This window comes from Rhinatrema bivittatum, chromosome 6, assembly GCF_901001135.1.
Source record: "Rhinatrema bivittatum chromosome 6, aRhiBiv1.1, whole genome shotgun sequence".
NCBI classification, from domain to species: domain Eukaryota; kingdom Metazoa; phylum Chordata; class Amphibia; order Gymnophiona; family Rhinatrematidae; genus Rhinatrema; species Rhinatrema bivittatum.
The window spans coordinates 63,199,334-63,226,896 of NC_042620.1; the positions used below are offsets into that span (position 1 = coordinate 63,199,334).

The window sequence follows — 27,563 nt, forward strand, 5'->3', positions numbered from 1 at the left end:
CCTATATACCTTTTGCACTCTAAGTCCATCTTCTTCCCCCACAACAGATCAGGAAGAACAAAGCAAGAAAGACTAATCTAAATTTAGTATTTACATTATCAGGAACATGGAGCTACCAGCATGATTGAAGGGAGACTGTCTAAAGTTATACTGCACTGACTTTCTTGCTTTGTTTTTCCTGATCTGTTGTGGATAAAGAAGATGGATTTAGAGTGGAAAGTCTCCACCCATTTTTTCCAAGATACCCTTTATATAGAGTGACATGTAGAAAGAAGATAATTTTAGAACAAACTATGTAGGGCTGAAGTCAGTGTGTAGAAAGTAACATAGACGTCATCCTTAATTTTCAAAGTGGACTTAACGCATTTAATTCCATTTCAAAAATATGCAGGATTGTACATATCTTAGCATGATATTGGCATTAGCATGCACATTTACAGTTGCTAAATTGTATGTATAAATGTGTATACAAGCATTTATGTGCATATGTTTGAAAATTGAAAGTATGCACATAAATTATTTTTCTGCCCCCCCCCAACTCCATTCCTGGAAATGTCTGTTTACAGTAGTGTAAAAATATACATATAATCACTGGGGTAATTATCAGAAAGCCCATTTATGCATTTATGTATTGATAGATAGATACATAGATCATATTTATTTATTTATTTATTTAAATAATTTATATACCGGAGGTTCCTGTATAATATACATATCACCCCGGTTTACATAGAACAGTAACAATCGCTACATTTTGCGGTTTACATAGAACAGGATTAAACAACAAAGTTTTACATTGAGCAAAAATAAGTAAACAAGTTTTAACATTGAAACAAACGCAGTAAACAAGTTTTTACTTTGAAACAAATTAATAGAAGTAGGCAAATAGTAAATACTATTAAACCATTAATAGACATGGGTTAATAAATCAAAAAATAACATGGAGATATGTAAGTCCACATGAATATATGTATGTAGACTGTATGTAGACAGCATGAATATGTGAATCTCTAATTGAATAATGAAGAATAAAAAAGATCTGAAAAATATCATTGTGGGAGTGAAAAGACTTTTTTCCTGTTCTTGGTTCTAGGGGAAGGCTAGTTTGAATAACCAAGTCTTAAGTTTCTTTTTAAATGTAGTGTGGCATGGTTCCAGACGCAGGTCTGGAGGGAGCGAGTTCCAAAGTGAAGGGCCATCATATATATATCATCATCATATAGGGATATGCTTTTATTGAAAATGAAATAGGAAAGGTCAACAAAATATATATAAATATATTGAAGTTTTAACACTGACACGCCAAGCCAGAGAAAGTAGAGTTGGTAATAATAGCATTATGTAATAAAATCTTGAATTTCTGTTTCAAGATTGTATTACATAATGCTATTATTACCAATTCTACTTTCTCTGCCTTGGTGTGTCAGTGTTAAATCTACAATATCTTTAAATTCCTTCTTCTTTTTCTTCTCATCTTGTCCATCCCCACCCCAGGACTACCAATTTAAACCATGCACTCCACCCTTCCCTGGGCTTCCCTTCCATGCCTCCCTTGGGTCCTCACACCTTTAAGTTTACCTGATCCTAGGGTCAAAATGGAGCAGGAGGATGGCACCAGTGGAACAGGAGTGTCTGTGAATTTCAGCCATGAAATCAGATAGGAAGACTTGAGCGGCTGGGAGGCACAGAAGAGAAATACCAAAGTAGCTTTTTAAATATTTTGCATGTGGGTTTAATCAGTGGGGACCGGTTTTTATTGTAAAATAATATGCACTAAAGAAAAAAAAAAAAGTAATCAAATAAGAATATGGGGAAAAAGAAAAGGAAACCCCCACCAATGAAACAGATAGATGTAATATCAGGCATATATTGTAAGTTTCTACCTATACACTGACTTCTTTCATGAGACTCAGTGTCCATAAATTTACATTGACCTAAGAGTACTCAGTGGTATGTTAAACTCTACTATGCTCCCATGGCGATCAGTACTCTCTAATCATCTCAAACATTAGTAGATTTATTGTCATGCTTTGTAAGTATAACAAGTTTTTATTTAATTGAAATCATACAATAGACTAGGAAATAATACCTAAGCCACCAAACCAGTTTGTTTAGGAAGTCTTTTTGGATCCATATATCAGGATGTTTGGCTATTGGAGTGGATTTCAGAAAACTAAGGCCTGACAAGTGGTTAGCATGTGTGGCAAATATAGCCTTCATTGATGATTCTGCAAAAGATATCCATGAGTTCTCCTTACTTTGGAGATGATGAATAGCACTTAGAAACATACAAATGATAGTTTCATGGTGCCACTATTTCCTCCATAAATGGGGCATTAAAGGTTTCCTTTATTATGGCTATGATGAAGTACAGGCCATTTGTCACATCACTGATTCCTGTCTAATCCAGTCCTGTGGGGAAGGCATTGATGAACTTTACCAGGAGCCCTCTAAAGCTATTGTGTGAAAATTGGATCTCAGGATACATATATGATCTAAGCCATTTTCTTAGGCCTTTGAAAAAATAAATAGCACAATGATTCCTGCAGGTATTTTGTTTTGTAGCTTCATATTCAATGCTACTTTGCTACAATAAAAGTTTCAAAAATCACTTGCTAATTTAGGACTGAATTTCTGTTACTGTAGGCTGGTGATTGCTAACCCCATTTCCAAGCACACCTAGCTTGTCGGGTTTTCAGGATATCCACAGTTATGCATGAGATAGATTTAAATGTATTGCCATCATTATATGCAAATCCATGTCATGCATATTCATTGGATAACCAGACTGGCTGGGTGTTTCATGATGATTGGTTTATGAACGATTATTATAGGTACACCACTTCAAAATCAGAATTGGGTTGCTTTCCTGCAAGCGCATTATCGGCCCCATTTTAAATGACCTGTGCATGTAAAAAAGAGGGGTTACGCATGCACAAGAGCCAAGCCTCGGCAAAGGGGCAGGGAGAGGGTGGGGCAGGGTGGGGCTGGAGGAGGCCGGTACAGCAACCATTTGCCGCTGTGCCGGGGGATCATGCGTTTATCTATTTGCTTTCATTAGTGATTTCTTCCAATTTTCTGTTTTAAATTCTTTAAAACTTTCTTCCCTCTTTCCAAGTCTTTCCTAGTTTTTTTTTTGCCTCCCATTCCTTCCTGGTACACAAATACTATTGAGCTTGATTTTACCTCCTTAGAACTGCTCCCAAATATTAGTGGGTTTTAGGCCAAATGCATTCAAAAGATTGGAAGGGCAAATTACCAGAACAAAACAAAACACAAAAATACCCCTCATATCTACTGTAAACTAGAAAGGATCCAATCTGCATTTAAAATTTGTTACTCAAATTTATATCAATACTCCATTGTCAATTTCTGAATCATGAACATTTGGTCCCCCTCAGATCAAATTTCTAAAAAAGAAAGAAATCATTGCATTCAACTCTACAACATTATATTTTACTAAAGTGGATATAAAGTTAGAACATGGCAAGTCTGTAAATCTTAGGGCAGGGCTTCCCAACTCCAGTCCACATGAGCCCCAAACAGGCATGGTTTTCAGGAAATCCACACTAATATGCATGAGATACAGTTTCATACAAAGGAGACAGAATATGTAAATCTATCCCATGCATATTCGTTGTGGATATTCTGAAAATCAGGACTGCTTGTGGCTGTTGAGGACTGGAGTTAGCCACCCCTGTCTTATGGTCTCATTATATTAGCATTTTGCAACAATTTAGCTTCAGGGCAAAATTTTGCAACAGTTTAGCTTCAGGGCAAAACTTGTACAAGATATATCAATGAAAACATACTATCATTTTCAATGAGGAACATACTCTCCCCTGACTACCACAAAGCAGCCCAAGCTATCAGCCATTTTGCCATTCATGCTATTTTAGATCAGAGGTTTTCAATCCATTCCTCAGATCATGCCTAGTCAGCCACATTTTTTAGATATCCATAATGAATATGCATGAGATAGATTTGCATATAATAGAGGCAGTGTATGCAAATCTATCTCTTGCATATTTATTGTGCGTATTCTGGAAATCTGATTGTCTATTTGTGTCCCAACTGTCTTGAGAATCTCTGGTCTAGATAAAAGTACATTTTAAGAGCTTGATTCTGTAAGACTATCTGTAGGTGAAAAGCGTAGTAAATCAGTTACAGGTACCTCAGCAAAACTTTACTCCTTCTCCCTCCGAGTAAGAATTTTCACCAACTTGGAAAAGCAGTCTGAAATAGCACTGTCTATTATGAGTGAGTTGCTTTTTCAAACCCTGAGACTCTGAATAAAACTATTGCTTTCAGTTACAAGAAGAATTAGCACAATCTCACATCAAGACATTTTGACACCCGAAATAAGTGTTGAAATTAAAGTGATGTGGTTTCCATTTCTATACCTGGTACAGGTCATTTTTAATTGCCCCAAAACATGAGTTGGGTCTCCTGAAGCACCTTTAATTTTGGATATTAATTACTCATTCTGATTTGCTGTGTCACTCATTTATGTTTTATTTTTATGCAATTTAAGCATCAGCTATATGCAAGCTCTGCACGTAATGGTGTTCAGTTTTTATAATCAGTTTAGATTCTGTGCATTACCTGTTTGAAATCAGATGTGACTGAACTATAATATACCCTAGGTGTACTCACCTAAAATGTACTTTATTGACCATACTGTAATTGTTTTCTGTTTCGAGATTGTATTACATAATGCTATTACTACCAATTCTACTTTCTCTGCCTTGGCGTATCAGTGTTAAAACTACAATATCTTTAAATCCCTATTAAAATAATAGAGCTCTATTTACCACAGACCTTTCTTATTCATTTGTTTAGTTGGATTGTTTGTTCCTGGATCCTTTCCCTCTTCCAATTTTTGCACTTTAATATTGAACCATTTGTGCATGTTTGTTAGTTATTCATCATTTAGGGCTGTGATCATAAATTGTTCAGTCAGAGGGCTGAGTCAAAACCAGCATTCTTTACTGATGGCTTTTCCTCAGGGTGCTGAAAATGTGATTGTTCGAAGTGCAGATATGGTTTAGCAATCACTTCCAAGAATCATTTATCAGAAATCCTAAGGAGGCAATATATAAAAGTTGAATAGGAAACTTGCACATTAAGTAGGATTTAGTAGCCAAAATCTTTAGAGCAGCTTGGCTGTGAGAGTCTGGAACAGAGCTGCACAAAGTCAATTATCGTCTGTAATTAAGAAATGAATGCTTTTAAACTGTAGAGAGCAGTAGCAGTCTTTTTCAGACTGTGCTTACTCTGAAGATCAGCTTTAAGAAAGAGAAAAGAACTTGAAATGTATTTGGCAGAAAGTGCTTTTCCTTCAGGTTTAATGGTCACTTTCTTTTGGATTTCTATTTGTCACCTATAGCAGAGAATTACTCACATACTAAATTTACACAAAGACTATTGAAACATATTTAATGTTTGTTATGTTAGCAGAGAGTTCACATCTCCTTCACATTTTAGTTCTACAAAAACTATCGTTTCATTGCATCCATAACATTTGCATTGAAAGTATTGGGCTTTTCTGTCCCCTTCATAATATGCTAAAATGCAGCAAATATAATTACAGTTATTGCTCTTTGATAATGTTATATGTGTACATTAACAAATTCAATGTTACACAATATCTTTACAACAAATAACACTTCATATAAATCACTAGGTAAAAAGAGTTTAGCCACATTGGTCAATAACTTTGGTTTAATTTTCAGACTTCTTGGTCTATTTACGGAAGGTTTTCTTCCTTTTTGAGTATCTGGGGAAAATGCTTTTTTAATAGGGCTCAATTTATTTAGTTCATTTTTATCTAATGTAATATGTTATATTTTTCGCTGATTTTCCAGAGTCACAATTGCCATTCCTGTTTCTTTTCTGGAACTCAAACATGTCTCAAAATTGCTGTGTTTGCATACTGTTTATTACAATCAAAGGTTAATGTAATTAGATTCTGAGGATATCAAAGTTATGTGAGACAGGGTAGCTTGTTCATCTTACTCTCCTGTATAGCTAATGTAAAAATTTCCCTTCTGCCAAAAAAAAAAAAAATACCTGATGGGGCATTTAACAAAGAACATTTTTAATAATGTTTCTAGAATGAATGGGTTTGTTTATGTGTCCCTTTCCTCATGCAAGAGCGTATACATTGATATTCATAATGACTGATGCCATTGCTGTCACTAACCCCTAAAGGTCCGATTTGCCTTCCTTGTCAATGCTTCTCCTTTCTGATATTACTACTAATGGGTTCATTGGTAAAGAATAATGTAGACATGGATTCTATGGGCCAAAAGCTCACAGATTGTATATGTTAATTGTCAGGATAAAATACCAAAGAAAGCAGAATTAGGCTGATCATTCCTTCTCCATAGTTTGCCATAAATACTTCTAGCTTTATGTGCTTATGCACTTGTGTAGGCTCTTGTAGAAGAACCAGGACCATGCAGCTTGTATAATTTGTTAAATTCTATGCATAAGAGAGTGCATGATAATTTTGGTCTTGCATCAAATGGTACCACCTTGGATAATTTAACTAAATCATGGAGGCAGTTTATACATGTTTCAAATAAATAAAATAAAATAAGTGAAACGATCACTGGGTTTGAGTTCCAAAAGTAATTTATTGGACTAACACAAAAAGTTATTTAGAGGTGATATAGTGCATAAGATTTTAAGACCATATAGACCTCTGCCTCAGGTATGTGAGGTATGAGAAATGAAATATGAAATGCAGCGTTGATAATCAGAACATAAGAACATAAGAAATTGCCATGCTGGGTCAGACCAAGGGTCCATCAAGCCCAGCATCCTGTTTCCAACAGAGGCCAAACCAGGCCACAAGAACCTGGCAATTACCCAAACAGTAAGAAGGTCCCATGCTACTGATGCAATTAATAGCAATGGCTATTCCCTAAGTAAACTTGATTAATAGCACTTAATGCACTTCTCCTCCAAGAACTTATCCAAACCTTTTTTGAACCCAGCTACACTAACTGCACTAACCATATCCTCTGTCAGCAAACTCAGAGCTTTATTGTGCGTTGAGTGAAAAAGAATTTTCTCCGATTAGTCTTAAATGTGCTACTTGCTAACTTCATGGAATGCCCCCTAGTCCTTCTATTATTCAAAAATGTAAATAACTGATTCACATCTACTCGTTCAAGACCTCTCATGATCTTAAAGACCTCTATCATATCCCCTCAGCTGTCTCTTCTCCAAGCTGAACAGCCCTAACCTCTTCAGCCTTTCTTCATAGGCGAGCTGTTCCATTCCCTTTATCATTTTGTTTGCCCTTCTCTGTACCTTCTCCATCACAACTATATCTTTTTTGAGATGTGGCAACCAGAATTTTACACAGAATTCAAGGTGTGGTCTCACCATGAGCGATACAGAAGCATTATCACATTTTCTGTTTTATTAACCATTCCCTTCCTAATAATTCCTAACATTCTGTTTGCTTTTTTGACTGCTGCAGCAGACTGAGCCGACAATTTTAAAGTATTATCCATTATGATACCTAGATCTTTTTCCTGGGTTCCTAATATGGAACCTAATTACCTAATATCGTGTAACTACAGCAAGGATTATTTTTCCCTAAATGCAACACCTTGCACTTGTCCACATTAAATTTCATCTGCCATTTGGATGCCCAATCTTCCAGTCTTGCAAGTTCCTCCTGCAATGTATCACAATCCGCTTGTGATTTAACTACTCTGAATAATTTTGTATCATCTGCAAATTTGATAACCTCACTCGTTGTATTCCTTTCCAGATCATTTATATATATATTGAAAAGCACCGGTCCAAGTACAGATCCCTGACAAAATGTATGTGTAGTATTTTATATAGCTTCACATGCTTTGTTTATTGCCTGTGCTCAGATAATATAATAGCACTATATAATATGCAACACTATCAGTGTACACAGTGCATTATCAGTTAAATTACATTGCTATACTGTTCTGTAAAGCTTATAACAATCTAACTGTGAGCACAAGGAGGACAGGAGGCTTATACAAGGTCATAGAATGTCATGTCCTCATTATTTTATATAATATTATAGCAATGTTACAATTATTGCAGCATACATACTATACATTGTTGGAAAAAGGAGAGTCTTATGGTAAATAAAGCGGTTGATTATGTATGCCAAAATGCAAGCTGAGTTACATGAAATTAAAATATTCTTTACTATATGGAATTTAAATTATATTACTAGGATATTCAAAATAAATATTTCAATTTTTTCCATTTTTATTCTTTTTGCTTAATATTGTATTTGTATTATTACACTAGCAAAAACTGCCTGGTGTTATTCGTGTTGTTTGGTTCATAACTTATTTGAATATTAAAATCAAAGAAAAGTGAAATAGATAAATATTATTTTCTTTTATTAACTAATTAAGAGAAAGCATATAGAAACTAAGAGAACCTCTCTATAACCTTCTGACAGTATATTAGATTTATCCCGTTGCCCAATTCTAGAGAGCGCTACATAATGATTGTTATAGAAGAAGATTAAAAAGTACTGGTTCTAGTTCAGATCCCTGGGGCATGCCTCTACTGACAATCCTTCACTGAGAAAACTGGCCATTTAGGGCCTCATTTTCCATCCGGATCGCACGCAATACCAAAATGGGGGCGGAGTCGGCCCCGGAAGAGAAGGAGATGGGGCGTCACCGGGGCCGACTCCACGAAGATGCCATGGACGACGAAAAGGTAAGGGCCTTTTCGTGTCCGAGTTTGCGCCCAATAGCTACACCTTCTATGGTGGCGCTATTGGGTACGAAACTGGCAGCGATCGCACCGCGACGGTGCGATCGCTGCCAGCTAGCGCAGGCCCGCCCCCCATTTCAGCCCCCTGCCCCTCATTCCCTAAAGTATCGCAGGCCTGCGATACTTTAGAAAATGAGGCCCTTAATCTTATACTCTGTTTCTTGTCTTTTAACTAGTTCACAATCCACAGCAGTGGGTGTGGGCCCACCTACTTTGGGCTCAGACCCACCCAACAGGGCTGCCCAACACTGGTAGAAGAGACCGGCAGCATGGCTGCCGGGGTTCCCATCCTGTGGCTGCCAAAGTAGGAGAGGGCCTCTATGGGACCCCATCCCACAGCAGCTGAAGAAATGTCTAGTGGTAGCTGAAGAAGAAGAGGCCCTGTGTATGTGTGAGTGGGAGCCTGTGTGTGTGTGTGTGTGGGTGGGCAACATGAGAGAGTGAGAGCCTGTGTGTTTGCATGGGGGGGAGCCTGAGAGAGTGAGGGCCTGGGTATGTGTGTTGGGAGGTATGTGTGGGGGGTGAAACATGATAGAATGAGAGCTTGTGTGTGTGTGTGAGACCATGAGATAATGAAAGCTTGTGGGGTGGCTTGAGAGAGTGAGAGCCTGTACGTTTGGGAGCCTGACAGTGAGAGCCTGTATGTGAGAGAGCCTGTATATGGATTTGTGTGTGAGTGAGTGCTTGTGTGTATATGTGTGCAAGCCTGAAATAATGAGAGCTTGTATGTGTGTGTGTGTGTGTGTGTGTGTGTGCCTGAGGGACAGGGCTTTGCAGACAGAGTATAATTGTCTTCACTCAGTGTACCTTCCACTGTTCAGAGTGCTATCTTTGGGGGGACAGGTAGACATGATGTCCAAACTGACCAACTAACACAAGCTTTTTATATATCATATCTAATTATAGAGCCATATACAATGTAAACCGGTGTGATATCTCGATTGAGATCGAATGTCGGTATATAAAAATAATAAAATAATAAATAATAATAATATTGGTGATTATTTCTGCTGTACATATAATATACATTAATTTGGATCTAAAGAAGAGATCTTGTTACCAGAAGCAGATAACTATAGATGTCTGTAATTGAAGTTTAATTATAGTCTTATGTTTGCTTAAAAGATTCTCAGAGGTACAAATGGTTCAACAGCTACTTCATGTTTTTACTTTTCTCTGAAAAAGTTGCTGACGCACAAGAACAGAGAAGGGCAATAAGAGAGTGTGTTTCGAGGAAATAAATGATTTCTCCTGAGCAGTTTGCTTACCTGTCTTTTTTTTTTTTTTTTCGCTCAGATTACCACGGTGTCTGGAAATGAGTTCCTTCTTCAGTCAGATATTGACTTATTAATATCAGATTGGTTTCATGCTATCAGAAAAGTGATTGACAAATTGGTATGTACATTTTACTAAATTAATTTGAAATTATTAATCTGATGAGAATTGTAATATTTATAGCATTAAGTTAAACTGTAAATCTGAAGAATAAAAAGATAGCAAAAAGTTGTATTCTATATTATGGTGGTACGATCTTGCTCACGGACCCCCATCCCACAAGCAGGCCTCCACTCACCCTGGCACCACTGCTGCTGCCACTTCCCACAGCCCGGCCACTGATGCGGTTTCTCTGTGGCAGGAGGGGCCGCCGATGTCGGTGCTTCTTCGCGGCTTGTGAGCTGCCGCTGCCGCCTCCATCTTCACGGCCTTCAGCCGCCGCCAGGACCTCTTCATCCTGCGGCCTAGTGCTGCCCCAGGATGCTTTCACCTGTGCAGCAGGGAGCTGCCACCATCTTTCCTTCATTCGGTGGCCCTCTGGGAGTCCTCTTCGCGGCCTGTGCCGCTCAAGCTCCGCTGCCGACACCATCTTGCGGCCTGAAGGCTGCTCCCGACACCTGCCTGCTTCCTCCTTTGTCTCTGCAGCAGGGATGCCGCTGTCCAAGGTCCTGCTTCTACCCTGGGCCCTCCTCTAGGCACCGGTGTGCACCTCTTTAATCTATTTAAAGGGCCAGCGGCGGGAAAAGCCCGCAGCCCCACCGGAAGTCCTCTTCAGCCAACTTCCTGCTTCAGCCCTATTTAAGGACTCACTTCCAGGTCCTCGGGCCTTTGGATCGGATCCCATGTTCTTCTGTGCTGTCCAGGTCCTCCGTGGTCTTCACCTGTTTTGATGGCTTTATTCTGTGTTCCTAGTCTCCTAGTCCTGATGTTCCTGGTCACGTCCTCCATTGGAGCACCTTCATCGTCAATTCCATGTCCTGATGTTCCCTGGTTCTGTTCCCAGTTTCCTGTGTCCATCTTTCCTGGCATGCCATGATCGTGGTCCATGACCAGTTCATGGGGGGCTGTGTAGGGCACTTCATGGTACAAGGCCTTCTTCTCATCTGCAGCGCAAGTCTCCAGAAGACCCTTGTTTTTAATGCTCCGAGTCTTGAATCCTGAGTCTGAATCCTGAGTCTTGAATCCTGTCCCATCTTCGCAGTTCCTTGCCTGCTTCCTTCCATGCCAAAGACTCTGCCAGTGTTACGAACGGCTCCTCCAGAGGGGAGGAGCTAGCAATCTGTTATGATTAAATTTTGATTTTTTTAGCATATTATTAAGTTTGCTATGTTAATTATATTAAGAAATAATGTATTTACTTCTTTCTTCTTTGGAAATGCAAATAATTTTAAATGATTAATTGCTAACTACTGTAAACCAATTTGATGTGCTTGCATGAATAGTCGGTATATAAAAATGATTAAATAAATAAATAAATAAATAAATAAATGATCTGCTCCGCCAGAGAGGAGGAGTTAGCAATCTGTTATAATATGCTCCACCAGAGGGGAGGAGTTAGCAATCTGTTAGGATCTGCTATGCTAATGAGAGGAGCAAGCAGATGAGAATTAGCAGTCTGTTGTGCTCAGCTCCTGAAGTGGGAGGAGTGAGCACTCTAATGTAAATAGGTGAATCCTTGGGCCGATGGAAGATGACAGCACCTCCAGGAGAATATCCTGAGAGGGACCTCAGGCTAGGCTTGGGTATGGAGACAGACACAAATATTTCTTTATTAGACAGGTTAGTAGAACCACCAGAGGTGGCAGTAGTGAGCTGATGTGCATGGCAGGGCTGAAGTCCCTCAGATACTGGAACTGCGATCCCAGGGTTGCTGAGCTGTAGAGAGATTATAGATAGTGAGTAGACAGGTTATGCTGAATACTTAGCCAGTAGTAGATGACACACTCACATAGATTCTTAAGAAGGCTCAGTATCTGGAAAGAGTTAGGTCCTCGAGGAGTGAGTACCTGGTTCCAGGGAAAGCTCTGAGAGAGTGATGGTAACTCACAATTGTCTGTATCTGTAATGGCTTCCAGGTAGTAGAGAATCTTCAGTGTATTCAGGAACATGGACCCTCGAGGAGCAAGTACCGGTTCCTATCTGCAATCTGAAATAGAGAAAAGAGAGCAAGGCCCCCGAGAAGCTGGTACCTCTTGTAAGTCCGAGGAGGCAGAGTAGCTTGGATGAATTTGTATCCTTGAACGAGTACAATTTGTAGTCCTTGCTAAATCCAATCGTAAGCGCAAGAGAAGACCTTTTATGTTGGAAGCGGATAATGTCAATACAGGGGGACGCCCCTGAGGTTCGCGCCCTTGCTGGTACATACTTCAGAGCACGCGCCCTACGTCATCAGGAACATGGCAGATCTGCAGTGTCTAGCCAGTCTGGGGATGCCGGGGAAAAGCAGCATGGAGACGCCGTGGCAGCAAGCCATCCATTAGACCCGGAGGGAGTTGCACAGAGGTAGAGAGGGTGGAGCGAGGGCAAAGAGCAGCCATGAGTGCATCAGCCAGAACCTGCTCTCTTCCAGCATGGTCCGTGACCAGCCACAGGCGGTTGTGTAGAGCGCGTCCCGGTGCAGGCCTCTACTGAATCTTCAACATGTTGCAGTCTCTACTTCCATTACATCACCTGGAGTCTGCTTCACGCTCAGCGTGGTCCGGGACCAGCCATGGGCAGCTGTGTAGGGTGCACTGTGATGCAGTTCTCACCTAGTATTTTTGACCGAGTCCTGAAACCTTGTCTAATATCTTCCGAGTAACCTGAATCCTTGTCTGACTCCTTCCAAGTTCCAAGTCTTCATTTGAGTCTTCCGAGTAACCTGAGTCCTCGTCTGAGTCCTTCCAAATTCCAAGTCCTCATCTTGTTCCTGCCCTCAGCCTCCGTCTGGCCTCATGCACTCGTCATTCCCATGAGGCAGGTCCGAAAGGGCTTTCGAATGGCCGGGGGGCTACTCCTGAGACCAGCATTGCGTTGCTGGGTCTCCTTGGTGTGTGTATGTCCAGTGAAGGGCTGATCCTGCTTGGTACCTGTTCCGAGTTCCTGTCCTGCTTTGTTCGTGCTCCGCTCGTGCTTGCAAGCGCTCACCTCCCGTGGTGTGGCTCGAGGCTCCTCTCTGAGTCGTGCCGTGGTTCAGTGGCTCACGCTCTCCCATGAGCTAGTGGCCATGCCCACATCAGGACCTATAGATCGTGGTCACAACATATGGCTTCACAAACCTATCTTGAGGACCCCAGAGCCATTTGGGTTTTCAGGATATCCACAATGAATATGCATGAGATAAATTTGCAAATCGTGAAGACCCAATATATGTCTACTACCTAACAGATGAATTTTTAAAGCAGTTATATATGTAAATGTAACATACTATTGTAGCAATTTTCAAAACGAGAGAGAAAAAAGAATTGTCTAGATTAAGTGCACTTAATGCAGGCAAATCTATTGACAATTCAATGGCATATATTTCAAGACCTTTGTTTTCAGTTTTTATTTTGCCTGGGAATTTCAAGTTATAAATAAAAGATATCAGTGGAAAAATGACTTTGCTATAACATATAAGAGAAAAATCATTGGAAAAGTCATGTTTCCATTGATTTTAATTTTTGTTCTAATATTAAAATTCCCTACCTATATTCTAACAATTTTCAAAAGCCCACTTACACAAGTAAACTGAATTTACACATGTAAAACCCAATTTTATGTGTGTAAATGCTTTTGAAAATTAGGCCCTCAGTTGGTATCTGAGGTAATAGGAAATAAACTTAACCACAGTCACAAATGTCATGGCAAATATCAGGATCTGAACACAGGACACTCGATTCTTTGGCAATTAGTCTAACCACTATGTTACCATTTCTCTTCCAGATATCTAGATAGAGGTTCTTTGTGTATATGTCTTATATAGTCAGAAATTAAAAATAAGCCATATTGTTTGAATTTAGCAGTATTGTGTCAGTATGCTTCTTTATTTCAAGGTTACGACTGTATAAAAGTTGTAAAAGCACAAACCTGTTGATTGAATAATATGAGTTAACTTTTCTTCATTATATTCCTGAATCCCCCATGTATTAGTAATTTGTAGGGTCTTTGCATTGTCCTCTCCATGTTTCACTCATTTTGCTATTGCTCCATCTAGGACAGAAACTCAAAATACCACCAGCTATTTACTTCCATCATATTTTTGGACCAGACATCAAGAAGTATTATCCTAGCCATACTAGTAGGCACTACTAGATTACCTCTTCTGTCTAGCATTGGGACTGAAGCACTCCCAGGCCAAACTAGATGAGAGCTGTTCTTGAAATTCAGTCACATCTGTCCAGAATGATGAGCAGAGAACCCCTCATATCATCTAACACAGGCAGAGCTAGTCTTGATATTATTCCATTGCGCACAAAAAAATTTAGCACTACATTTCTTAAGCAAATTAGACAAAACTCTCCATAAGGTCAATGTATTTTAATGAATTAACATTGGACATTAAAATGTGTTAGCAAATTACCCATGTTAATGACATGCAAATATGTTTTGTGTTAATTTGCTGGTGTTAAAGTTAGCGCATTATTGCAGATGTTGTCACAAAAACATAAATACACCTCAGGAAGGTACAGTTAATCTTTTAGACTTCATGGGTCTGTGTTCATTTTTGCACATTTTAGCGCATTTTAATTTTCTATGCATTAATGAGTAATGAGCTGTTTTGCATCTCATTGTCTCAGCATAAGTTTTTTGTATTAGAACTCTTAAAAGCACTGCTAATATATGCAGACTAGATTGTGCATGCTAGAGGTGCTTTTAATTCACAATAAAGCTTGCAAAAGTGTTAGCACACTTTAGTATATTGACCTTCATACCTGCAATGTGACAAAAAAAAACAACATGATTAAACCAGCCTCTGCTACTTAACAAGATGACATCTGATAACACTCAATATAATAATCTGAGTTCCTTTCAATATAAATATTAGCAAACATTGATGCATTTAATAGAGGATTTAAAAATAGTAAATAGGAATAACTTTTAAAATATTATTTCTGATGGTGCTAATTATTTTAAATCATCCAATAAAAATCCAAAAATAAATGAGAGTGAAAAATTCAAATCAAAAAATAAAAACACTCATCCAGTCAAATTTGAATATTCAGATAGGCACAAAACTGAATACAGCGTGGGAATTTGATTTTGTTTAAGGACCGTTATAACACTGGAGTGGTTACCTAGTTGCATACTTTTCTCCACAAGAATGGTCATGTGTAATCATAGGTCCAAGGGTCTTTTTTTTTTTTTTTAAATTGGTTATTAAACATTTGTGCAAAGTTTGTGCATTGTCAAAAAGAAACACAATACTCAATCATCAAAAACAAGCTTACTTGTATTCCAAATTAAAGTTCCACTGTGCCCAACATGGTACCAATTTTCAGAGAACCTGCTTCAGGGACTTCAATTGTAGATGAAAAATATACAAACCCTTGAACCCGTATTCATGGAACCTGAGTGCTTCCACAACTTAGTTGTCAAAGAAAAATGCTGACTTGTATGAACGCTGACTTGTGCTCTCTGCAGAATTACATGAAAAACACATGCAATGTTTAGAAAAATTGAAGATGTTTAAAATATTTGAAACGTGGGAAAAGAAAACATATCTGATACCATTTGTCAAAGGGAAAATAGCCTTGCTTTAAGAAGCATAACCATGGTAAACCTACTGTCTTGTACAGGGTCTGTAGCTGTAATCAATGGAGCTTGGCTGCAAACAGCTTCCTCCTTCACTGCCGATACTCAAAAGATGCTAGCGATATGCAGCGTCTTTTAAAGATAGCCATCAGAGAACACCCCTAATTGATGCGCCCGTCGCTGCTCGACGCCCTCACTCCGCCCTCTTTACCTCTGTGGCGAATCCCTCTGGGTCTGATGGACAGTTAGCTGCCGTGGTGTCTTCATGCCAGCATCAGACCAGCACGATGCTGTGGATCTGCCATGTTCCTGATGACGTAGGGCATGCGAGCGCTCCGATTGATGTACCAGCAAGGGCGTGAACTTCGGGGGCGTCCTCCTGAGATAATATCATCCGCTTCCAATAAAAAAGGTCTCAGAATTTGCTAACACCTCGAGTTAGCAAGGATTCGTCCAAGCTACTCTGCCTCCTCGGACTTACCAGGGGTACCTGCTCCTCGGGGGCCTCGCTCTCTTTTCTTTATTTCAGATTGCCGATAGGAACCGGTACTCGCTCCTCGAGGGCCCATGTTCCTGAACACTCTGAAGATTCTCTACTGCCTGGAAGCTATCACAGATACAGACATTTGTGAGTTACCACCGCTCTCTCAGAGCTTTCCCTGGAACCAGGTACTCGCTCCTCGAGGGCCTAACCCTTTCCAGCTGCTGAGGTTTCTAAGGACCTTATGTGAGTTTTGTCTTCTAGTTCTGGCTATGAACACAGCATACCTGTCTACTCACTATCTATAGTTTCTCTACAGCTCAGCAACCCTGGGATCGCTGTTCCAGTACCTGAGGGACTTCAGCCCTGCCGGGCATATCAGCTCACTACTGCCAACTCTGGTGGTTCTACTAACCTGTATAATAAAAGAATTATCTGTGTCTGTCTCCGTACCCAGGCCCCTCTCAGGATTTCCTCCTGGGGGCACAGTCATCTGCCATCGGCCCAAGGATCCACCTATCTACATTCCTCTACAGCTGAGTGTCCTCTCCAAGCAGTACGCTGGTAACAGATTGCTACTCCTTCTCCATCAGGAGTCTTCAGCAACAGATTCATAACAGATTGCTAACTCCTGGCAGTCATTTCACAACAGATTGCTAACTCCGCAGTCTAAACCCTAACAGATTGTTTACTACTCCCTCTACATGAGCTGAGCATATCTGATTGCTACCTCCTCCTTCCACAGGAGCAGATTCATTACAGATTGATAACTCCTCCCTTTTTGAGGAGTAGATCATAACTGTTTGCTAACTCCTCCCGCTATAGGAGTCTGCTCACAACAAGATTGCTAATTCCTCCTTCCATAGGAACCATACCTAACAAGATTGCTAACTCCTCCTCCCTTAGAAGTCGAAGCATAACAAGATTGCTAGCTCCTCCCTCCGTAGGAGCTAGTTCATAACACTAATGACATGTAACATCTCTAAAGCTGGCCAACAGGGAACACCCCGAGACATCATTGAGAGCTCCATTAAAGGAATATAGCCTATTCAATTTCTTTGTTGAGTTCTCGAGGGGTTACTGAATTCAAATGAAAAATCCAAAATTGTTCTTTTTGTGCCAAATTGAGAACCCTATCCACTGCATGTTAATGTTCACCCACAATCTCTAAGATGGCCCAATATATATATCTGAAAAAGTGTGATGATGCTCCAAAAAATTAGCATCCAATGGTGCTTCCATATTGCAAGTGCGAAGACAGTTTTTGTGTTCAGTCAAACGAATCTGCGACATGCTTTTGGTCATTCTGATATAAAATCACCTGCATGGACAGCTCAGAATATAAATCACAAAAGATGCTCTATAAGAAATGTCTGTGATTACGGGAACAGTTTTACCAGATTGTAAGGTAATGAAAAGTTCTTGAATTTTGAGCATGCACCAATGACAACCTTTGCAGTGCTTTACTCAGATTGTTAAAGGTTCAGGCTGGAAGCTTGAAGTTCAAAGGGTTAAAAGTATTCAACAGGCATGGACATTGTTTAAAAATACAATCCTAGAAGCGCAGTCCATATGTATTCCACACATTAAGAAAGGTGGAAGGAATGAAAAACGATTATCATCATGGTTAAAAGGGGAGGTGAAAGAGGCTATTTTAGCCAAAAAAAACCCATCCTTCAAAAATTGGAAGAAGGATCCATCTGAAGAAAATAGGATAAAACATAAGCATTGTCAAGTTAAGTGTGAAACATTGATAAGACAGGCGAAGAGAGAATTTGAAATGAAGTTGGCCATAGAGGCAAAAACTCATAATATAAACTTTTTTAAATATATCCAAAGCTAGAAACCTGTGAGGGAGTCGGTTGGACCATTAGATGACCGAGGGGTTAAAGGGGCTCTTAGGGAAGATAAGGAAATTGCAGAAAGGCTAAATTAATTCTTTGCTTCCATGTTTACTAATGAGGATGTTGGAGAGATACCAGTTCCAGAAATGGTTTTCAGGGGTGATGAGTCAGACGAACTGAACAAAATCACTGTGAACCTGGAAGATGTAGTAGGCCAGATTGACAAACTAAAGAGTAGCAAATCACCTGGACTGGAGGGTTAAAGCCCTCAGTTCTGTTGTATAGACAGCATAATCCCAAATTAGTTGTTGGTCCACAGGAAGGGTGGGATCAGATAGAAAGACCCTTACCCATCCTTTTCTTTTGTGTGGTGGAATATCGTAAAAATTGAGGTAAATTCAGGAGTCAGACTCAGAGCGTTTGGGAGCTGCAACCCTTCATTCGGCCATATTATTTATTTATTTATTTATTTATTTATTTATTTATTTTTTAACTTTAATATACCGATTTTCCTGTATAGGATACATATCGCACTGGTTTACATAGAAACTGAACTGTCGCTGTGAGGCGGATACAGTGAACATGTAGTACAATGAACATGTGGAAACAATGAACATGTAGTACAGTAGAAATATACTATAATATACTAGAAACATAGGGCTATACATGATGACACTTCAAAATAAACTTTTGGTGAATGCCATAGTAACGGGAAAACTGGAGTAACTGATGGATAATGGGTAGAGCTAGCATCACTAGCGGGCAAGTTAAAAGGGAAGGACTCAAATAATAATGCATTAAGAATGTTTAAATTATGCCCCCCTCAAGTTGCTGGGAGATTCCTTTTAAAGGTTGACAGGGTGAAAGCACATTGTTGCATTTATTTGGCTTATGAAGTATCGACGTTTTCAGCATCAATTGATCTTTGAAAAATGTTATGTCAGGAAAAGCAATTTCTTGCTCATAGTAATTGATGGTGAATTTAAGGACAGAATCGCAAGAATTCAGCCACAAATGAAACTGTATAAGGGATGTGGGTGAACCTTGCTAAAAGATGAATATATCATGAATATAATGCTTCCAACTTTTGATCTGGGTTTCCCATGGGTTACCAGGTAAGTGTCAAGATTCAAAGGTGGAAATGTAAATGTTGGCAATGTCTGGGACAATGGCTGCTCCCATTGTTGTACCACATGTTTGTAGGTAGAATTTGCCATTAAAGGCAAAATAATTTTAACTTAAAGTGAAAGAAGCCAAATCAATCACATATGCTGTTTGGTTTCATTCTCCTTTGCCCCTAGTGTTTAAAATTTCAGTCAAAGAGGCCAGTGCCTCATCTTGTGGAATAACTGAATAGAGAGATTCAGTGTCAAATGTGATCAATAACCAATTGGATTCAATGAAAAATCACGTAGAAACTTGATCATGCTGGTGGTATCTTTGATGTAAGAATCGGCCAATGGAACTAAGGGTTGTAAGATTTTGTTCAGAAAAATGGAAACAGGTTCAAGCACTGAACCTCTTGCTGACACGATCGGCTGCTCAGATGGATTTTGGATGGGTTTGTGAATCTTTGGCAATATATATATAGGATGGAATCCTAGGATGCAATCTAAAAAGAAATTCCCTCTCTTTGCCAGTTATAAAACCATCTTCAAAACCACAATGAATCAATGTTTTAATTTCATCAAGACTCTGTGGCATAGGATCTTGAGACAACTCTGAATAAAAATCAATATTGCTTAACTGTCTATGAATTTCCATGTTCTATTGGTCCTGGCTCATGATGACAATAGCAACCCCCCCCCCCCCCCCCCTCCACACACACACACACACCTTTTCTGCTGCTTTAATTTTTTTTTAACTTCATTTTTATTGAGTCAGAGGAAGTGCAATATTATTTGGCCGCAACAAGTCAATAAACAAGTGAACAATACAACCAGTAGGGGTGTGCATTAATTCCCTACGAATTGGGAATCCGCAACGTATAGGTCCTTATTCGTTGTATTCATGGGGAAGCGAAATGTATCACGATTCCCCACAAATACAACAAATCTTTGCCGAATTATTCGGCTGCCTAGGAGCCAATCTAATCAAACTCCCCCACCCTCCTGACCCCTCCAAGACTTACCAAAAATCCCTGGTGATCCATCGGGGGGTCCAGGAGCCATCCCCTGCACTCACACTCTCAGCTGCCGGTTTCAAAATGGCGCCATCACATGGCGCCGTCACATGGCCATCGACTCCATCTTGTGCTCCTACTATGTAACAGGAGCTGACCAATGGCACCGGTAGCCCCTGTGACATAGTAGGGGCAAAGGCTATCGGCGCAATTTTGAGTACTGGTAACCGACGGCCGGAGTGCAGGAGGTCGCTCCCAGACCCCCGCTGGACTTTTGGCAAGTCTTGTGGGGGTCAGGATGGTCCCCTAAGACTTTCCAAAAGTCCCTGGTGGTCCAGCAGGGGTCCGGGAGCGATCTCCTGCACTTGGGCCGTCAGCTGCCAGTAATCAAAATGGCGCCGATAGCCTTTGCCCTTACTATGTCACAGGGGCTACTGGTGCCATTGGTCAGCCCCTGTCGCATGGTAGGAGCATAAGATGGTACCGATGGCCATGCGACAGGGGCTGACCAATGGCACCGGTAGCCCCTGTGACATAGTAGGTCAAAGGCTATCGGCGCCATTTTGAAACTGGCAGCCGAGGGTGTGAGTGCAGGTGATGGCTTCTGGACCCCCCGCTGGACCACCAGGGAGTTTTGGTAAGTCTTGGGGGGGTCAGGAGTGTGGAGGGGTTGTAGTTAATTTAATTTTAGTGGGGAAACGAATAGGAATTGACGTATAGAACATATTGGGGGGCCCCCTTGCTGAATGCAACGTATCTCTCCCCAACGAATACGAATACCGAATGCAACATATGGCATCCCTCTGCACATCCCTAACAACCACCATATCCATATAGCAGCCACTATATAAGGGAAAACCTAATGCAAAAAGTCCCATGACTCTCAAAGTTTTCCAAATAGTAAAAGAGGAAAAAGGAATAGAGAAGAAAGCCCCCCACAACCACATACACAGCCATACACATACACTCCACACATGCATAGCTCACAGAAGACCATAGGATACCCACCCCATGTCATCCCAGGGAAACTCAAGGCAAGCAGAACTGAAAGTAGAAGGAGAAAAAATGAGCATTTTGGTGCTGGACAACCAATGATTCAGGAGATCTGTAGCTATACTCTCGATGGCACATGCTACCTATGTTGCAAGCTTGACCCTGTGCCAAAGCACATAATAGCCCTTCCTAGCTGTAAAGGATCTCATTGAGGTAGCCTCCTTTTTTTGTAACTTTTCACTTTATGTGTGGCGTTGCATCAAGCTTTACCACTGAGCAAACAAGGGGACTTCCTCCAGCACAGCAAAATAGATTTTTTAGCCAAAAGGAGGGCAACTTCTATGAAGCTCTTAGCACCAGAGGGCAAAGAAGACCCATCTCCCTAAAGGCCCAAGAAGATAACATCCCCAACCAAGGAACCGAGCAGCCCACTACCTGCTCTAAAAAAGCCTGAACTTTGCTCCAAAAAGGCTGCAGCTTTATACATCCCGTAAACAAATGGCAGAGATTCCCAGGCATGGTCTTACACTTCAAGCAGAGATCCGAATCCCACAATTTCATACTGACACCCAAGACACAAGATATGTATATTCTATGAAGGAGTTTGTACTGTATTTCTCTCATATTAGCCGAGAAAAAGTGCCGATACAGCACCTTGAAGGCCTGAAGTAGTTGTTTGGCATCGATTGGTTCCCCTAAATCGGCGCTCCACAAAGACGCCAAGCACTATATATGCAGCAAAGGTAAGTGCTCCTGTAAATGACGTGACCAAATTGTGATTTTGTTGAACTTGGCTAGAGTTTCCAAAAAACTTTCTTCCACATTGCTCAAAAGAACAAGAGAGATATCGCGAGTGTAACCAGTCAAGCAATAATGCTGAGCTTGTAGATAGGCAAAAAAATGTGATCGCGAAATATCCCATTCCTCCATCAATTGGTCAAAAGAGTACAGACATGAAGACTCGGAATGCTCCAAATGAGAGAGATTAAAGAAACCCTTGCAAAACCATTCCCGAAAAAGCAAGTTGCCCAAGCCAAGCAAGAAACCAGGGTTCCCCACCCATGTTAAAAAAGGAGAAACCACAGAACTACACCCAAGAGATCCTCTCCACCAACACCATGCCTTGCAGGTTGAAGAGAGCCAAAACACAGTCATCTGCATGGAAGAGAGCATAGCGAGACACAAATGCAACAAATTAAGAGGCCAGTAATTAGTCACCCAGTCCAGCATTAATTCTTCCACATCATATTTAGAATGAAGGGATACCCAATCCTGCACAAAGCAAAGGAGAGTGGTGACATTATAAACCCTCAAATTGGGAAGGCCCACCCTTCTTGTTTCCTATCCAGTCACATAGAAGCTAACGCGCTCACACTTGCCAAACAAACTTCTGCACCAAGTACGATGCAGATTAATAGTGTGCACCTTAAGCCAAAGAGGGAGCATTTGCAGGGGGAAAAGTATCTTGGGAAGGATCACCATTTTCTCCAAAGTGCAGACTCAACAGGGAGAGGGGGAGTGCTCGCCACTGATATAGCTGCTGTTTAATTTTTTATATACATGTATCAAAAGGTAGCTTGTATAGCTCTTCTAAAGTGCGGACTATGCAAATGCCTAGATAGGAGCGTAAACATTTAAAAGCATTTTTTGCCCTTGGAGGTCTCCGGCCATCAGGGTCAGAAAGCACTTTTTCCTTCATAAAAGCGACATTTTTATTATTCAAGATAGCCACCCCATTGACATAAGTTATAAGAAGAGAAGACGCAATGGCCCACCCATCTTCGCTGCAGCTTAGAGTGCTCATGCTCATCCAAGTGAATTTCCTGAAGAAAAGCAATATGCACCCTGCGCCTGCACAATTCAGTGAGAGGTTTAGTGTGTTTAGCAGGGGAGTGTAAACCATCAACATTTAGCATAGATATAACTATGTTAGACATATGAGGCACATAGGAGGCACAGTAAATAATTGCAGCATAAATCACAATACATAAAGAACACCCCATCCCAGGTTCTCCCTTAGTCTAAAGCGATTTTGAAAATCCAAGGATCCTCTGGTCTTCTTGGCCAACACACACACAGTAACAAGCAACAACTGCACAGACTCAGTCATCCATTCATACTGTCCCCACAGAAAGGAACCTCTCCCCCATTTCTATCTTCTTACAAGACATGAAAACTCTCAACCCCCCAATAAAGCAGATCTCCCCCAAAACTGGTGAAGAGGTATTTCTTCTTTCCTTGCCTGCAGGAAGATGTCTGCTGCTATCCAGGAGCTCCTGGGGCCCGCAAGAGATATCTAGGCCTGTGAACACTTAGTAGAAGCAAAGGTCTTCGCGGCCCACTAGTAGGCAGGTATTAAATCCAGCCAGGGACCCCAACAAGAACAAAGCAGAGGAATCACCCGCTCAAAGACCTTGGTGCAATAAGGAGAAAACTCCTTCTGAGCCGCTTGCACTTTGCTTGAGAAATCCAGAAAGATCAGCAGCTTGGTCTCTTTAAAGGTCACTTTCCTCTTGTTACAATAGGCCTGCAATATTTTTACATTATCCATATAATTAAAATATGTTGCTATTACTTGCCGCAGCTTCTTTTGATCCAGCCACCCGGGGCTCAGCTGATGTACACACTCTGCCAGAACCAGCCTGCCATCGGTTCTCACATTCAGGTGCTCTGGGAGCCATTTCCCACAGAGGGACAGCAGTTTCTCACCCTGAACTGATTCAGGGACCCCCCATTATGCATAGGTTATTGTGCCTGTTGTGATTTTCCATTTCATCAAGCTTTTCCTTGAGTGCCCGATGTTTCTCGTGACTCACCGCAGCCTCTGACTCAAGGTCTGTATGTTCTGAGAAAGTGCTGTGCAGGCCCTGCAGAGAAGCACTGTATGTTTCCATCTGCTCCCGCAGCTTTTCAATGGAGGACTGAATACGCTGAAGTTGGTCAGCAAGGGCTGCGGATATGGCCCTGATAAGGTCGCGAATCACCGCTTCTGAGAGGCCCTCGGATGCAAGGCCCTCGGGCACCATTTTGTTTTCCACACCGCCTGCCTTCTCTGCTCCGTCCTGCTTTGAGCAATTTGCTATCTGTCTGCCAGTCATAGTGCTCTTCTTCCCAATGATTCTGCTGCTGATCCTGCCACTTAATTTAAAGGAATTGCCCGGTTTAAGGCTGCAGGTTTAGCAAGATCCTGCAGGCCCCTAGGGAGCGAGTGCGAGAAGCATGCTCTCAGGTCAGCATTATTGCCACGCCCCCCCCCCCCCCCCCCCGTCTGCTGCTTTAATAACAACATCTTTATGTCATCTCAAGCTAGAAATTGTTACCATATCTTGGCATGAAGAGTTGAAGAATACACGTTGTTCCGTGCTCTCCAGTTCCTCCAGATCACACAGCACAAGTTGATCAAAGGTTTGAATAGACGGATCCAAAGGAGGTAGAGGAACCCATCTGGATCTGTTTTTAACCAAAGAAATTTCTTGTGTAGATAATGGAAATTTTTGCAAAATACACTTTCCGCTGTAATTGTCTAATAAATTGAAAAAAGTCACAGCAGAATAGTAATGGATCATGTTTAGTAGTGAGAACAAAATTCAAATCCTTGTTTAAAAGCCTTTCTTCATCAGAAGTTAATGTGCAATTGGAAATATTATTGACAGCAGATAAAGGAGAGGCACTCACCTGTGTGTGGTTCATGTTCGATATTGTGTGTGGCCGTTGCCAATCCTCCATGCTGTGATTCCACGGTCCCTGATTCCGTGTTTGACGCCTGCCTCCTCCACGACCTCGATGAGGGACACTACCTAAAAAAATCAGTGGATGGTTGTTCACCATCGTTCCTGGAGGAACTGTCAGAATAGAAATTAAAGCTAACTTTCTTCTCTTTTTGATCTTGATGCTCACGAATCATCCACGGATATATATTTTATTTTAAACTAGTTTAATACACTTTACAGTTGACTTAATATTTATCATTCCTTCTATCTCTCTTGTTTCTTCTATCTATAAAATATGTAGATAATCTATTCATAGAGCAGTGTGATTATAATAACATTTTTGGCAGCATCAGCTATTCAGGCAACTAAAAGGTTTGCTTTTAGAAAATGCATTAGAGCTTAGTTCACAAAAAAAGGATACCTAAAGTTATCAGTATCAATATCCGTGATAAAAATGCATCCAAGAATATTTCAAACAAAAACTATAATCTATCAAGTATTTTCCTATTTTAGCTTAATATCCCCAATAGTATTATTGCTAGGGGTGTGCATTCATTTTGAACTTAAATGGAAAACGCAACTTTTTTTTTTTTTTTAACTTAAAAAAAAGATGAGGCTTAAACGATCGGATTTCCAACTTATTCAACATAGCTATGTTGAATACGTTGGAAATCGCGATTGTTGATCTAAATAAAAATGTAAACCCCTCACCCTCCTTAATCCCCCCCCCAAGACTTACCAAAGCTGGCCAAAAGTTCCGTGAGGGTCCGGGAGCGGACGCGTGGGGAATCACGTGACGTCCGCGTCACGTCGGAGTGACGCGGCGTCACGTGATTCCCCTCGGGTTCGCTCCCGGACCACTCGTTGGGCCCAAAAGGCACTTTTGGCCAGCTTGGGGGGGTCAGGAGGCCAAAAGTTCCTTTTGAGCCCAACGAGGGGTCCGGGAGCGAACCCGAGGGGAATCACGTGACGCCGACGTCACGTGCTCCTTGCAAAGGAGTTCAGGAATGGCGTCCTGACCCCGCTGGACCACCATGGAGTTTTGGTAAGTCTTGGGGAGGGGGGGGATTAAGGCGGGTGAGGGGTTTAAATTTTTATTTGCACATATGGACATAGACTCAACTTATGGAATTCTCCATATGTCCATATTGACCGCAAATGGGACCCCCTTTCGACTTATGGACTTATGAACTTAAACTTTTGGTCTGCACATCCCTAATTATTGCTATAAATGCCTTAAACCAAACTGCATTAATAAAATAATAGCTTTATGTTAGAGATAATGATGGTAAGTTTCAAACTAACATGCAGGTGCACGCCCAGAGATGCGGTCATTTTATAACGTATGCAGATATGTACACGCTTTAAAACAACCTAGGAACGCACATGTGTGTGCCTAATTTTAAGCTTGTGCACGCCCAGCAGTGTAAATTGGCTTATAGACATGTGACTGCATGTATTTTAAAACAGATATGCATCCAACTGAGGACTAGTTTCACCAATTTGTCCATCAGTTCACCTAGTGTTCTCCTAGGTTTTCCCAAACCCCCAGTTACCCTAGACTCCTCAAACCCATCACAGATGCTTGTTATATTTTTTTAACTTCCACTTCCTGCAAAGCAGAAGTAAAGTTACGTGGCACTGTACCTGGGCATGCACCTAGGTGTGTAGGTACTTGTACACACATCTCTTTGCCCTGCCCTAGAATACCCATGTCCCACCCCCACCAGGCCCCCTTTTCTCCCATTGCAAGATGCCTGCATCTGACTGCTTAATAAAATAGGGGGAACATGTGCTGGTGCTAGATGTGTGCCCATCTCCCAATTTCAACGCATGTCCACCTTTTAAAATTCACCTCAATATTTCTAACTTACTCTCTAATATCACATTATTTCTAGCCAAAAGAACAAAGTTTGACAACAAGAAATTTGGAGTTTAAGATTCGAAAGTCTTCTAGTACTGAATTAGTGAACTTTGGGAATGACTCCAAGGAGGCAAAACCAGAGCACAGAAAATCTTTACGTAAGTATGCTCTCATTGTAATTTAATAATAATTCCAAGTGGAGAGAGGGTATCCAGTCAGTTCATATCTTGTCAGAAGGAAAGCAGGTCTGAGGTGAAGGTGAAAGGCCTTTAAACTGTAGATGGGGCATGGACTTCCAAGAAACAGTGTGTTCAGATGGGAATGTTGTATGTTTGTTTCAGGGGATTTCAGAGGCTTTTGTTATAGGGGATTTGAAAAGACTTCTGTTTCAATAATTTTTTTAAAATTGAATCTGATGAACCAGTCGTGATGGATTCTATAGCCTACAATTTAACCAGTCAAAATACTTAGAATTAAACTAAATGTTATTTTCATTATCTTATAATTACTGTTAAAGGTAGGCAACATATATCAGAATTAATGCTTTGTTCAGATCTTCAGAGGGATAGCCATGTTAGTCTGGGGTATCAAAAATCACAAGAGGTGGGCGGCACCTTATAGACTAACCAATTTATTGAGGCATGAGCTTCACAGATGCATCTAGGAACAAGCCGCTTGCCCATGTGATCTTGGCCCCATCGATCCAGTGGCCATTAGTTCAACAGGCCCTCTACGCAGACTTTGGGGCAGGCACGCCTCCGGGGAG

At 40.9% G+C, this 27,563-nt stretch overlaps 1 protein-coding gene across 1 annotated transcript in view; it reads left to right on the forward strand.

The window, feature by feature from the left end:
* The window catches only part of ARHGAP15 (Rho GTPase activating protein 15), a 1,536,288-nt gene that overhangs the window by 669,169 nt on the left and 839,556 nt on the right, over positions 1 to 27,563 (forward strand). Inside the window, exons 8-9 of the mRNA XM_029605409.1 lie at positions 10,093 to 10,191; positions 26,832 to 26,955. Of these exons, the coding sequence (XP_029461269.1) occupies positions 10,093 to 10,191; positions 26,832 to 26,955 (223 nt within the window). The remainder of the gene's footprint in view (positions 1 to 10,092; positions 10,192 to 26,831; positions 26,956 to 27,563) is intronic.